Here is a 14685-nt window from a genome sequence, read left to right on the forward strand (position 1 = left end):
GACCCTTCTATGCCAAGCTAATGTATGTGTGGACTTCATTTTCAGTCACCTAAATCTTTCGATACCATTATTTGTATGTTTTTGTTTTCTGTTCTCTATTGATATGTTTTATTCTGCATAATAGTTTATAATTCTGTGCCTTTTATGTTAATGAAAACTTCTTTTAAAAGTAATTTATTTATTTTTATTTTTGTTTTTAAAATGTTTTTTATTTAATTTTCTATTTATTCACTTTACATCCCTATTAAAACCCCTCCCTCTCTCCTTCCAATCCAGTCCTCTCACACTCTTACCCTTTTCTCCACTCCTCTTCTCTTTAAAAAAAAGGGAACCCCACATAGCAAGATGCATCAGGACTGAGCACATCCTCTCTCACTGAGGCCCAGCTAGGCAGCCCACCTAAGGGAATGTGATCCAAAAGCAAGCAACAGAGTCTATGTCAGAGACAACTCTGCTCCAGTTGCTAGGGGATCCTCATGAATAGCAATTTGCTGATCAGCTACATATGTGTAGGGGACCTAGGTCTAGTCAATACCTGGTCTCTGGCTGGTGGTTCAGTCTCTGTGAGCCCTCATGGACCTTTGTTAGGTGACCTGTTGATCTTCTTGTGGAGTTCTTGTCTCTTCAAAGTTCTTCTATCATTCCTCTAACTCTTCCACAAGATTCTCTGAGCTCTGCCTAATGTTTGGCTGCGGGTTTCTGTGTGTGTTTTGATCCACTGCTTGGTGGAGCCTCTCAGAGGACAGCTGTGCTAGTCTCCTGTCTGCAAGTATAGCAGAGTATCAATAATAACAGTGTGAGGGGCTGGCTCTCTCTCGTGTGGTGGGTCTCAAGTTGGGGTAGTCATTGTTTGGCCCTTCCCTCCATCTCTGCTCCATCTTTATCACAGCATACCTTGTTGGCAAGGTAACTTTCGGGTAAAAGATTTTGTAGGTGGTTGGTATCCCCCTCTCTCCACTGGACATCTTGCCTGGCTATAGGAGTTGGCCACTTCAGTCTCCAAAACCCTGCATCTAGGAGTCTCAGCATGAGTCATCCCCATATCTACCCAGGAGCCTACCTTTTTTGAGGGTCTCCAGCTTGTCCCAAAGATACCCCCTCCACCAGTTTCCCTTCTCTATCCCAGTCCTCTTATCTCCCACCCATGACCTCCCCACACCTGATCCCCACCCTTGTCCCCCTTCCTACCCCTATTCCCACCAAGTTCTCACTCATCATCACACTTCTAAAGACTATTATATTTTGCTTTTTGGGGGGTGATATAAACATCCTCCCTTAGGTCCTCCTGTTACTTAGCTTCTTGACCTGTACTATATGGTTAATATTCACTTATAAATGAATATGTGCCATCTGTGTCTTTCTGGGTCTGGGTTACCTCACTCAGGAGGATCTTTTCTATTTCCATCCTTTTGCCTGCAAATTTCATGATTTCCTTATTTTTAATAGCTAAGTAGTATTTCATTGTGCAAATGTGCCACAATTTCTGTATTCATTCTTTGGTTGAGGGACATCTAAGTTGTTTCCAGATTCTGGCTATTATGAATAAAGCTGCTATGAACATAGCTGAACAAATTTCCTTGTGGAATGGTGGAACATCTCTTGGGTAAATGCCCGGAAGTGGTGTAGCTGAGGCTTGAGGTAGAGCTATCCCCAGTTTTCTGAAGAAAATAAAAACAAAAACAAAAAACAAACAAACAAAAAAACCCCACCAGATTGATTGCCAAAGTAGTTGTGCAAGTTTGCATTCCCACAGCAATGGAGGAGTATTCCCCTTGCTACACATTCTAGCCAGCATGTGTTATAATTTGAGTTTCTTTTTTTTTTTTTATCTTAACCAGTCTGATAGATGTAAGATAGAATCTTAGAGTCATTTTGATTTGTATTTCCCTGAGGCTAAGGATGCTGAACATTTCTCTAAATTCTTTTAGGCCATTAGAGATTCCACTGTTGAGAAGAATTCTTGGTTTAGCTTTCTACCCCATTTTTAAATTGGATTATTTGGTTTGTTGGTGTTTAATATCTTGAGTTCTTTAAATATTTTCACTATGTATTTAATAAAACAAATGCAAAGATTTTAAGCAATTAAATGAATTTATCTATTTAGCTCTCTATAATTCATAATAAATGTAAAGCATTCATACACTCAAATACTATCTCCCACCAATAAATTATATAAAAATATTTATTTCTGTGTTGTTTATGTATGTATATGTATTTATGTATTGTTATGTATTATTTTGTTCTTTTGAGGCATGTTGTTGCTGTAGCATAGACTAATTTGAAGTCACCATAAATCTACCATGTTGGTCCCAGAGTGCTAGGATTACAGACATGTGCCACCAAATCCAGCTCCTGTAACAAGCTAATACAACTCTCCTGAGGCTTCTGAAGACAAAAAAAAAATCTCTTGCTGAATGGGGAATGTTTAATAAAGAACGTTTTTATGTTACAAGTTCTCACTGCAATATGGGAACCTTTGGGTGTCATAGGAGATAGCAGATCTCAGTCAGGGCTTGTGGGCATACATTCTTCTAAACACTCACCATTAGAATTTGAACCATATTAAGAGGCAAGTCAATGTCAATAAAGACTGCTGGTACATAGGACAACATGGCTGCTGCATGTAAAGACTTCCTCCATGACGGAAGAAGAGTAGTTTTACCTTTGGGACTTGGAGTAGGCAATATGAAATGTCAACCCAATCAATGCCTCTATTTCCACTACACCTTAGCTGTGCAGACATAGATAATTCATTTGCTGAGGAGGACAGATGAAGTAACTGAAGCTGAACTTAGCATTTTGTTATATATGTAAGAAAAATTATGCTGAGAATAAAAAGTGAATGTAAAGTTAGATATATCAGTAGTTGAGCACATTGTCAGTTTTCTGAAAGCAAAATCATAATGGAAATAATTTTAATTTGTAGTCACTGATGCATCACTTAGTTTTCAAAACACAGTGAGCTATAAAAATCTAGAGTCCTGAATTTTCCAGGATTTCTCCCAAACACCTTGCTGTTACTGTTAAAGTAGGCAAAAACTTCAAAGTATTAGGTCACCACTCATATTTGTCCCAAATGTGAGGCACTGTCTGTACTCAATAGCTTAAACATGTTCATGTACTTACTTGATGTAATTGAGCAAAAAAAAAAAAAAAAAAAAAAAAAAAAAAAAAAAAAAAAAAAAAAAAGAAAAAGAAAAATCCAAAATGCATGTAGAAGCTGAATCATTTTCCATTTACTTTATCACATTTGGGATTGGCTAAGAAGCTCACAGAACAAATCTGGCCCACCACTTGTTGTTGTAAATAAAGTTTTATTAAAATACAGCCATGGTTAATAATTTACATGTCATTTATGGCTGCTCTCATTCCTAAAAAGCACTTACTGTCATGGTTGTGACAGAATATAGCCCACATTGTCATACTTACTATCTGGCTCTTTACAGTAATTTGCCAACCACATTTTTAATAATCTTATCACTAAAGACATCATCAGCTTCTTTTTAATTAGTACATCTACAAATAGGAAATACAGTTCATTCACCCAAAGTTTGAAAACTGTCTTGAAATCTAATGTTTGTGTCTCATCAGATTTCTTGCTCATGAATAAATCCCACTTCAGAAAATAGGCATAAACATTCAAAAGTGTTCTTTTATTATTTCTAGTTAACATATATTGTATAAATACTCTATTTTTATATGCACTTTTACAAAAGCGATATAACTTAAAGGTTTTATCATTAGAAATAAATGTATAAAAATAAATATGTTATTATAGGCATTTATTATAAACTATAGTCCTTCTTAGAAGGAATAAACAAACCAATACTTATAAAGTACATATAATTGATAGCAACATATTTTACTATATACATACGGAAACAGTCATATTCTCTCTCAGTAGAAGAGCTGAACAGACTTTCACCAGGATATGACTGTTGGACCAGCTCCCAGGAGTGGACCTGCTACCCTGCAGCAGCCCCCCCGTGAGACAAGCAATCTCCATGTTCCCAATTGCATGGGACTCTATTCTCTAAACCCCATTCTTACTCTGGCACAAATGTGATGTTGCCTCCTTTTGTGAAACAGACTATTTTAACAACCACAGTTGCCAGGTAGGCTAACCCTCGGAGGAAGCAAGGCAGGAGGCTCATTGTGTTATCCATTGTGTTTCTTCGGTTTGTTTTTTTTGTTTTTTTTTTTTTTTTGTGCATCTCATATACATCACTGTTTTTTTTTCCTTTTAAAATCAATGTACATTTTATAAATAAGTGAATTGTTTCTACCTCAACATGAATTATAGTTAAAAGCTGAGATGGTATAGGAAGAAACCATGGGCCGTTTCAGAAGTGAGACTTTCATGTTGAGCCATCTGAACATTTTACTATTGATAGAAATGATATATCAACACTCCCTGAATCCACAGCAGCCAGAACTTTGAATAATGATCTTGTTTGTAACCTTTTCTCTGGCCCAATGCCAATGATAGAAAGTAAGCTATGTTTGACATACAACCCCACCCTCCTCCTACTTTGACTTTCCAAACTCCTATGATACAAAGCATCTAGTCAGTACCATGCAATGGAGCTTGAATGTTTCTACCAGATTCTTGACAGTTACTTTAGCAATCGATGTAACAAAAAGAATATGAATAACTTTGGGGCTTTGTTGTGCTATGTATGGTCTCTCAGATGCTAATAGTCCTTATTAACTACCTTATCAAATTTTAACTGGCAGGATAGTGTCCTAATCTATCTCTTTTACACAGACCTTACTGACACATCTCACTGGTTACTGGTTTGACTGATGCTTCCAGCACTTTGGATCTCAGTGTATCAGCCCTCTTACGCTACCTCATTCTCCACACTGCTTAACTGCACTGCGCCAGTGTGCAAAAGTCAATGTAATGTTTTGGTTTCTTCAAAGGATCACAGCTCTCATTTGACAACACTCCCCCATCATGGGACAGACATTTTAAGGTTCTCTTCTTGTAACCCTTCCCACAAGTTTTGGAACACGGCGACCAGTCCCCTACCTGCCAATGTGGGCAAGGCAGGTCTGCACAAGGTCTGCTACTGGCGGGCTTCACTTCTTTTGCACATTCAGAAGCAGGGTGTCCATTAATGTCTCTACATTCAACCACCCTTCTCTGCCAGCCTGACCCACATGACTTGGAGCACTCTCCCCACTCTTCAATAACCCACTCTGAAAAAGTGGGGATGGCGTTGAATGACTCCTTCTTCTTCTTCACAAAATAGGTGTATTTGATTTTGGGTCGCAGAGCGTGGCCCACCATAAGAACCTGGATGGTTAAGGGTTCTTTGAGTGGACTGAAGCTGCGGATTCTTTCCAATGCTGCTGAGGAGCCACTGTATCTCAAGATAGTACCTTTGTAGGTGAGGTCTTGCTCTAGTGTGGATAGAGTAAAGTTTCCATTCAGAATATAGGTACCGTCTGCAGCTCTGATAGCCAGAAAACTGCCATTGTTTCTGGACCCCCTTTGGTTCCGGTGTTTCACTTCAATGTTGGTGGCTCCAGCAGGAATTGTGACGATGTCATGATATCCAGGTCTGTGGACAAAGAAAACAGGTACATGTCTCTTAATTACTGGTTGATCAACCATGCTTTCAAATGTGCAATGCTTTTAAATGTGACTTTTCCTTAGTCTTATTGAAATGGTATGCCAAAAACTACATGGTCTCTAAAGTGTGTATGTGTTTTCTTTCATATGTTGATTAATTAATTAATTTTAGGGTTTTGAGATGAGGATTCACGTGTAAGCCAGGCTATGCTGGAACTCACTATACAGTGCAGGCTGATCTAAACCCTACAGCAAACACCCTCCCAAACATTGGAATCACATGAAGTATCATGTTTTTTTTTTTGTTTCATTTTTGTGTGCTTGTTTTTTGAATCAGGTTTTCATGCAGCTCAAGGTGATCTATGTAGGCAAAGAGGACCTGAATGTCTGACCCTCTTGTCCCTCAGGTATCTACCTAACAGCGCTGCCTAGGATTACAGGTACCTGACCCTTCAGCAGGTCTTATTCAAGGTTGGGGACTGGATCCAGGGTCTTGTGGAGACTCTGTACTGACTGAGCTACATGCCTATTCATGAGGTTCATGTTCTGAAACTTACCTGGTACTAGTGACTGATCCTGATATTTTCTTGCACGTGGAGCCATTTCCTCCACAAACACCACACTTATCGAACTTCTTTTTGGAGTCAATGATGTGATCACAACCAGCTTTCACACACTGTCCTTGCACACAGATGGAAGTAGAGTCTGGACTACAGGGCGTGCCATCTACCACCTGTGGAGACAACACGCACCTGGTAGTTAAATATCTGATGGGAAGGAGGCATGGGACCGCAAGTGTGAATGCTCTCCTCTTCACTCTCTTCTCATGTGATGCCATGTTCTCCTCACATGCCACAGGTGTCTTTTTCAATAGTTTGTACAGCTATCTGGAAAGTTTATAAGTGTCTTGATTTTGTTTCCTGGCCTATCTCCCCTATTGCTAAGGTCAGTGGAGGTAGTGTTCACTGTTCAGTTTGATTATTGTTCCATCTTGAGTGCCTAGAATAATATGCCATAGTAGAAGGCACTTCATAAATCACTTGCTAAATATTCCATCTACAACTTGGATGTGTTTTCCTATTTTATAATGCTGAGGACACTTGACAACCTTAAACAAATTTAATTTCATTTACTACTTCAAATCAAGATTTATTCCCTCAGCAAAACAACAAAGGAAATGGTGAGTTGCTTTGTTCAAAGTATGCGCTGCAACAAAGAATTTGAACTTTTGATTCTCTGACTCTCATGTTAATTAGTATGTTTGTATGTGCAGTTGCTTAGGTACCCAGTAACAAGTACTTTGGACTACTTTCTAAAACTCCTGGATGCAGTGTTAATATATAATTTATCTAACCATGAGTCTTTGTATGTGACACCTAGTTATACAGGGAGTTTCCAAAGGGCTTTGCTCCTTTGAATATAAAGTAGAAATATTAAGCACATGCAAGATACTTAAGTGCTAGATAGATTTAATCTTCCTTCCCAACTGAAAGCAACACAAATCCCAAATCAGGGAGTGGCTCCTGCATTTAAAAGTATTCTTAACACAAAAGGAAATGCAGGTTAACCCAGAAAGAGAGCCCAAACATCTGTACAAAAAGGCAGCAAGCCCAGGCCTTTGGCCCCTTAGCAAAGATACAAGTGTAAAAAAAGAAAAAACCTACCTTAGGCTGTAAAACAAAGAAGTAGCCAATGCCTTTGGCTTCACAAGTGAGCTTGCACCTGTCCTTCGGAGAGACGCCAGCATACTTGGGTGTCCATTCCACAGTGGGCTCATTCCCAAAGGAAGCTTTTGAAAAATCGTTGTGCGCTTCACATTGCTCCTCTCTGAAAGTTTTCCCTGAAAAGAGATGGGTATGATGATGTTACTAGTTGCCAGCTTTCAACTGTACGTTGTGGGCTCATCTCCTTCAACCTGCTCCTGGGAGCTGAAGTCCAGGATGACTCACCATTATTATCTGGACAGTCCTCGATGTTACAGGACCTGTAGCGCACTCGTTTGCCTTCACAGTACTTCCCTCCATTCTTTGGGACTGGATTGTCACATTCTCTCATTGTATACTGAACTCCTCCACCACACGTTCTTGAACAGTCTCCCCAGGGTCCCCACACTCCCCAGCTTCCATGAACAGGAGTCTAAATGGAGATAGGAACATCACTGTTAGAATTATTATAAGACGTTTCAGGGAATCAAAGAAAAATGTAAAACAGAGAATGGACTCTCAAAATATGCTCTCCTTTTATATTCCCACTATGGGACACAGATAGAGGAGCTTGTCTGGGTAAGAACCTTAAACATCACTTTGTTCTTTGTAGACAGATGTGTTTTATTAGAAAAACTCACAGCAAAATGCTTCATGTCGGTCTTGTTCACACACTTGCCACTGACACACCATTTCCCTTCTCCGCAGCTGGTGCCATCTGCCCAAGGGAAGTGTTTTGTTTGGCACACCAGTAAGCCACCGGAGGTGCCAGTGCACCAAAGGGTGGTACACGTGCTGGCTGCATCGGGGCAGTGTTTGGATTCCTCTCCGAATGTAAACTGACACTGGCGGTTGGCATCATACAAAGTACCAGGGAGATCAGATGGGAGCTTGATTGGATTCTGGGGTTTGTCCATCAAACATTCCCCTGGGGGGAAAAGAAGGAAACATGTGAAAACACGCAAAGTGAATTGATCATGGTGTTACAAGATATTTACTGTATGAAACAAGATTCTTGTGAATTGTAGTATTTTGGGAAAACCAATGCCAGGGAGATTTAAATTTTCTATCAAGACATTATCTTCAATAGGGTACTTCTGGATTAACAATGGTGAGAAATTATCATTCCATCTAAAACTTGAATGAATAGACTCAGCAGGAAGTGCTGAGAGCAAAGATATGCAACTTATGATCTTGAGAGAGAAAATTCTGAAAGAGGGAAAATGAGCTGAGCAAGAACCATTCAACTAGATCCCTACACAGGAAAGGTTGGACACCATCTAAAGAAAGTAGCTGGCATCTTACCATGACCATTATCCAGGAATGATGTGACCATGTAGGCACTGCAAGGGGACCAGGGCTGGCTATGGTCCAAGCTGGAGAGCATGGAGGCCATCAGATGAGAATCCCCACTCACACCATTAAAGCTGGCACAGTGCTTTGCGTCATCATGTGGCATGTTAAACACGTGGCCTGGGAAGCAAATAAGACCCACTTTAAGATACAGTCACATGGAGCCCCGTCCTTCCTTTATGAGGGACTCATTTCTATAGGAGAGGGCATGTTTAGCAGACAACCTGTTTTGGGGATAATACTTACTTTGATCAGGGTATACATTAAAATGTCAGTTTTCAAATGTTTGCAGCTCTTTCTCCTGGTCTAATAAGACCGTATTTGAAATAGTGGAAAATATATTCTACCATTTCTAAGAGCAATGGTGTCAAAGCAGCAATATAGTCTGAGATATTTTCTCTCTTTCAACTCACGCTGTCTTACTGAGTGGTATCCATGTTCTCAACTCATACTCTGAACCCAGCTTACCCAATTCATGGGCTGTGGTGAAGGCAGCTTGTAAGCCATCATCTTCTATGACTGAGCAGCTTCTGCTGGGGTCACATACAGTTCCTACGTCAGCCATCCCGAGAGTATCACATGTGTGGGAGCCACATAAATCCTACAAAGAAACAAGGGAAATCCCTTTTAAGTAGGACAGCGTGGACTTGAGACTTAGCTCTTCATCTGGACATGTCTTCTTCATATGTGCTTTTGAGCATGTTCATTCATTACTGTTGGGCTCGAAGGACCGGCTGCATGTCATTCTAAGAAAGATTTCCTCTAATGCTTTTAAAATACAGCCCTGCAGCTTGAGATGTTGAAATTAAAATAGAAATAAGCAAGCTAATTTTTTTGTCATTCTATTCTTTTCTAAATAAGCAAGCTGTTCTATAGAACAAAACAAACCTAGGCAATACAAATGGGATGGTTTCTAGTTCATCTGTACAGCACAAGGCTGACCTCAGAGGTGATACAGTGATTGGTAGCATCTTGCCTTACCTGTCTGGTGAAAAGAATCGCTGTGTCATAGTGCTCAGCATCCCGGTCACTGGGAGAGTTGTGTTGTTTCTGCCAGCTGCAGAAGTTCCGAAGGGTGAGAGCAGCATTGGAGGTAACTTCTGGTCCCTTCTGCTCCTCATAGATGACCAGGATTTTCACCACCACCAGACTAATTGAGTTCCTAATGCTGGGGTGCTTGTAAAACCTGGCTGCCACCGAGAATAAGGTTAGAAGGTAATGCTTCAGACCGCTGCCGTGGAAGTCAGCCATGGACTGGTCAGCCACGAGCATGGTCTCCACATAACGGGGGCTGGACACAAATCGCTTTTTCCTTACACTTCCAGGTCCTGCAAAGAGAAAAGGAAGTTTGCTCATGGGCAGTTGCTCTCATAATAGTGATCGTCCTGGGGTATATTAGGAAAGTCAAGCAAGTCCAAGCAAATAAAACTAAAATATACCTGGAACAACAATAAAACAAATATTTGCGTCTTCTAAAAACTGTGAATGTTATTTTTAAAAGTTTTTCATTTTGCTGTAAATAAAACAAAACAAAAACCAACAAGGCCTCCTTCAAGTGATCAAACCGTCTATGTATGTGTCAGAAGGATTTCTTTTGTGGCCTTTGAAGACTACACAGCCTGAGCAAGGCAGTATGGATATCATCCTACCCAGCTGTAGTAAAAACTTGGCAAGAGAAGCAGGCAAAGGGCCCTGAGTCACCCTTTCAACACTGAAGCCAAGGCTGAAATCCTGAATGAGATCATCCAGCTCCACGTGGAAGGCATAGGGCAGGGCGGGAGAGGAGGGGTCTGCCAAGGGGCGGGGCTTAAGGAGTCTTAATCTGCAAGGCTCAGCGCTCTCATTCAAGGGGGTCCCTGGGGATTCCTGCTCTATCCAGTTCCAGGCACTAGGACCACCCACTCTGCCCAGCAGTCTATTCCTGCCTTCTCTCACTCCCATTGCTTCAGGGGAAAGAAGTTCCTGTCTCAAACTAGGCTTGCCTATTTGGAAAACAGCCCTTCTCTGGCTGGTGAAAGTGGGCAGACCCATCACTACCAGCCAACCGGCAAGAGGGAGAAATCTAGAACAGGACACTTAAGGAAGTGAAAGAGGACAAAAAAGAAACTTGAGCGATAAAATGAAATAACTGGTTAGTGAGTACTGAACCAGACGCGGGAGAAAGTGTAAGCCGTGGCTTCCATTCCACAGCGGTGGGGAGCGGAGCCTGGGCCGGGAGAGGGAGTGCTTGTCGGGTGGCGAAGGTAGGAGGCGCGTGGAGGCGGGGCGAGCTGGGCAAAGACCTCCCAAGCAGGTTCCGCAGAGGGGCCCCGGCGCCGCCAGCCATCCGGGTCAGCCTTTCAAATGGGGGAAGGGGACAGAAGGCCTCAGAACTGAGATCACCACGGCGTTGCCTAGTCTCCTGAACACACAGGCAGTTCACCCTCCTTCCACTACTCCGCCCTCCTGTGAGCGCTGCGAGCACACAGCGAACCGGGTTACAAAACTCAGCGCGAAGCTGCAACCCAGCCAAAGTGAACTCATACATTCACTGAAGGAATTAAAGGATGGGAAGAGATTTTTTTTTTTTTTTTTGAGTGTCAGGAATGGGGTTACAGGCTTCCCGGAGGAAACGCTTCGCCCTTATCTGCAGGAACTCTGATTCTTCTCTCTTAAATCATTAACTTTTCGTGCAAATAAATGTTCTACCAGGGTTTGGTCAGCCTATTTTGGGGGTCATGACCCAGATCCTCAGTTGAGAGCAGGCGAGCCGTGGAGTGCCCTGGAGCCTTCCTAGAAGAGGGGAGTGGGTGGACTGGGAGGTGCCGGGACGGGGCACTCATACCTGTTGGTCTTCCCGCGCTTTGTGGAGCGGGGTCCCAGCGGTTCTGGGTGTTCCGGCCTTCTGGTCCGGAGTCGCTGGTTGGCAGGATCTCGTCGTCCGTGACACCGCACTTGGCGCCGCTGCTGCCCCGCCGCCTTCGCCTCAGGATGTGGAGCCGAGGCGGTGCGGCTGACTCCTCCTCAGGGGCGCCGGGGACGAGGCGTCTGGTGGCGACCGGAGGCGCTGGCTGAATGAAGAACTCCTGGCCTTGCAGGTAGAAGGCACCGCGCACGCCTTCACAGAGGCTGAGGGCGGCGGCGGAGCTGGGGTCACCGTTGACGGTGCCAGAGTAGAAGCAGTGAGCCAGGTCCCCGGTGGGGTCCAGATGCTGTGCCTCGGACCCGGGACTGCGCCCCACTGTCTGGAGGGTGAAACCAGGCGCCAAGAAACCGCTGTCCGGCTGCAGCTTCAGGTGCAGCTGCTGGCCAAAGGCGTCCAGACGGAGACTTGCGGTGGAATCGAGGCCCGGGGCGCGCTCCAGAGAGGCCAGCACCAGCTCCTGGTCCTCCTCCGTGGGGCGCCCGTGTGCGCCCCGCACAGACAGCAGCATTGCTACGGACGCGAGCAGCAGCAACAGCGAGGGGACAGGCAGAGAGCTCAGAGACATTGCTGCCCGCTGCGTGTCGGAACGGGACTTCTGCTTGCTTGACCCCAGAGGGACTGCTGGCTGCATGGCACCGCACACTGCAGCGCAGCGAATTCTTGGTCTGGTTAGACCGGCAGAGCTTCGCTGGCTCGCTCCGGATGCTTAAATTTCACGATCAGTTTGATTTGAAAGTTCGCGCAGAGCCAGCAGCCTAAGCCCCGGGTCACTTAGAAAGAGGCACTTCGGTTCCGCGGGCGCGCGGGAACTTTTTATTCCAGCACCGCGATGGAGGCACCGGGTCAGGAGGCTGCTGCGGGATCGAGAAGCGCTCCGGAGCTGGGCAGCAAGTCCAGGATAAGAGCCTGGACTCTTTGTCCTCTGCCTTGGCCTCGATGTGGCTGAATCTGAGCAGGGCTCTGCTCTCTCCTCCCGGCTGTGCGCTCTGGCCTTGCTATAGCACCTGGCTCTGAGCTGCTTTCCAGCGAGTGCAAGGATCAGGCTGCCCAGGCCACCCCTTTATAGCCATTTAGGGGCCCCTCCCTCCCTCTCCCCCATCCCTGCGACACCGCCCCCTGAGCTCAGTCGGTGCTAAACCGAGCTCTGCGCCTCGGGGCCAGAAGGGGGAGGGGGCAGCCTCCGCGCTGGCCTCACGCCACCGCTCGTCACTCCGGGGGTGTAGGACGTCTAAACAGCGCTGTGACCAGCACTTTGTACAGCCCGGGCAGCTCGGGGGAGAAGGGTGAACCTTTAACTTCATCTCTCGGCTGCAGATTCCCGGACCACCCGGCTTCCCGTCGCCCTTCCCGTGTCCCAGCTGGGCTGCAGTTTTCAAAAAAGGAGGATCGAATTGAAGAGCTTCTTCATCCAGATTCCTCTGAGCCTTACGTGCCCCTCAACATCCCCCTTCGTGCTACTCACAGCTCCTTCTCCTCCAAAGTGGGATGTGAGCTACAGCTGCGTTTTCTTAAAAAAATAAAAATAATAATAATAATTAAAAAAGAAAAAAACCACCGTACCTCTTTTCTACCTCTCTTCTACCCTTCCACAAGCAGCTTTACTCCAGCTTTTCTTGGACAAAGTGTGCTGGCTCTGAGCTTCTCAGGAAGAATGTTTGAGAAGAAAGGGGCATTGGGAGACTTTCCAGGCTCTGGATTTTTAAAATCCACGTGGAATGACCTTAACAGTTTCCCTAAACCCTACCTTGAGACTGCTTTAGGGGCAGCGAGGGGCGGGGGTGGTGTGTGTGTGTGTGTGTGTGTGTGTGTGTGTGCCCTGGTTCTTCTTTCTGGAATAGGCGATCTGCAATCAGCTTCAGTTCCCTAGAGACTAAGCAGGGATTTGTGCTCGCTCTTCTTCACTGGAGAAGCAACTCTCGCCCAGTCCCGTACTTCCAAAACCTAACAGCAGCTGCTGCAGGCCGCAGGCCAGGCGGACAGATGCGGCTAAGAGCCCCACTTACTACCAGCGCCAAAGCGGGGTGGGGGGTGGAGGGGGGGCAGGAAGGAGGAAATCGGGTTGCTCCCCCCCTTCCTACCGGGAAGGGAAAGGCTGCATCCGCGTTACGAAAGCCACAAAAGATGAACCCTTCCAACCCCGGGTCCCAAAGAAAAAGCCCAGAGGCTCTGCCACTGAAAAAGAGGGAGGGGCTCCGAGACCCGGAGGAAGGAAACGTTCACAATGCTCTCCCGGGCGGAAAGCGACGGGGACAAAGTAGAGGACCACAGCCCAGGTCCCGAGCCCACAGGCGCGCTCTCACCAGCGCGCTCTCGCTCCCCGCCTTTCCCAGTTCTGGGCTCCCGACTTGCTGCCGCACCCCACCCCCACCCGTTGCTCGGTTGGCTCCTGGTGGTGGTCACGTTCCCGTTGCTCCTCCCCAGATCTTTCTAACTCTGAGGGCCTCAGACAGTCCCTCGGAGTCTTTCAAGGCGTCCTCGCCCCTCTTCCAAACGTTTCTGCCGACAGACTTTCGAACGTCTTTTCTCCCAGGGTTCTAGATAGCCTGTGAAAACACACACACACACATACACACACACACACACAAACCTTTGTTTCCCACTGCAGGAAAGATTTAAGAAGAAATTTGGAAAAAAAAAAAAAAGTTGGAGAAACAAGGCCGCTTCAACCGCTTCCAAAGAGCTGAATAACACTTCTTGGTGCTCGCATCCCCCCGAATCCTGTTTCAAACATAATTTTGGTTTCTTAAGGTCACACTTATAGCTGAACTATGAACATCAAGCAGCCTCGCTCTTAACTTTGATGTTATCTGTCTTCCTTCCTTTCGCCTCTTTATCTCTTCTTCAACTTTAATAGACATCCACAGCCAGCAGGAGCAGGCCCACTCGTTTGTGAAGTATCCAGTGTCTCACCTTGTTGTCTAAGAACCTGCTTCACAAGTGGACTTTCTCTAAAGTGCTCACAGTTCCTGGTCGGCCCGCTTTGTTTGAGACACGTTTTCTGTCATGCTGCTTTCTTTCTTTTTCTTTCTTCTTCCTTCCTTCCTTCCTCCCTCCCTCCCTCCCTCCCTCCCTCCTTTCTTTCTTTCTTTCTTTCTTTCTTTCTTTCTTTCTTTCTTTCTTTCTTTCTTTCTTTCTTTCTTTCT

General features: G+C 44.9%; 1 protein-coding gene across 1 annotated transcript; it reads right to left on the reverse strand.

Moving 5' to 3' along the window:
- Positions 1-3297: 3297 nt before the first annotated feature.
- On the reverse strand, positions 3298-12838 carry Adamts1 (ADAM metallopeptidase with thrombospondin type 1 motif 1). The gene is made up of 9 exons (XM_055615001.1): positions 11462-12838; positions 9619-9965; positions 9106-9238; positions 8590-8757; positions 7926-8212; positions 7531-7717; positions 7246-7421; positions 6139-6314; positions 3298-5570 (listed from the first exon to the last, which is right to left on the reverse strand). The coding sequence occupies exons 1-9, from the start codon at positions 12171-12173 to the stop codon at positions 4871-4873; spliced, it is 2886 nt and encodes a 961-aa protein (XP_055470976.1). The 5' UTR covers positions 12174-12838; the 3' UTR covers positions 3298-4870.
- Between the last annotated feature and the right edge of the window lie 1847 nt (positions 12839-14685).

Source organism: Psammomys obesus, unplaced genomic scaffold (genome assembly GCF_907164565.1).
Source record: "Psammomys obesus unplaced genomic scaffold, mPsaObe1.curated_primary_1811, whole genome shotgun sequence".
Taxonomy (NCBI): Eukaryota; Metazoa; Chordata; class Mammalia; order Rodentia; family Muridae; genus Psammomys; species Psammomys obesus.

Bases quoted from the DNA above. Each gene is read 5' to 3' on its own strand.
- Adamts1 (XM_055615001.1), bottom strand. From the start codon at position 12,173: ATGCAGCCAGCAGTCCCTCTGGGGTCAAGCAAGCAGAAGTCCCGTTCC. The intron at 9,966-11,461 runs GTATGAGTGCCC...TTCTCTTTGCAG, and splicing joins AAGCGCGGGAAGACCAACAG to GACCTGGAAGTGTAAGGAAA. The intron at 5,571-6,138 runs GTAAGTTTCAGA...CTTTGTCCACAG, and splicing joins GGATCAGTCACTAGTACCAG to ACCTGGATATCATGACATCG.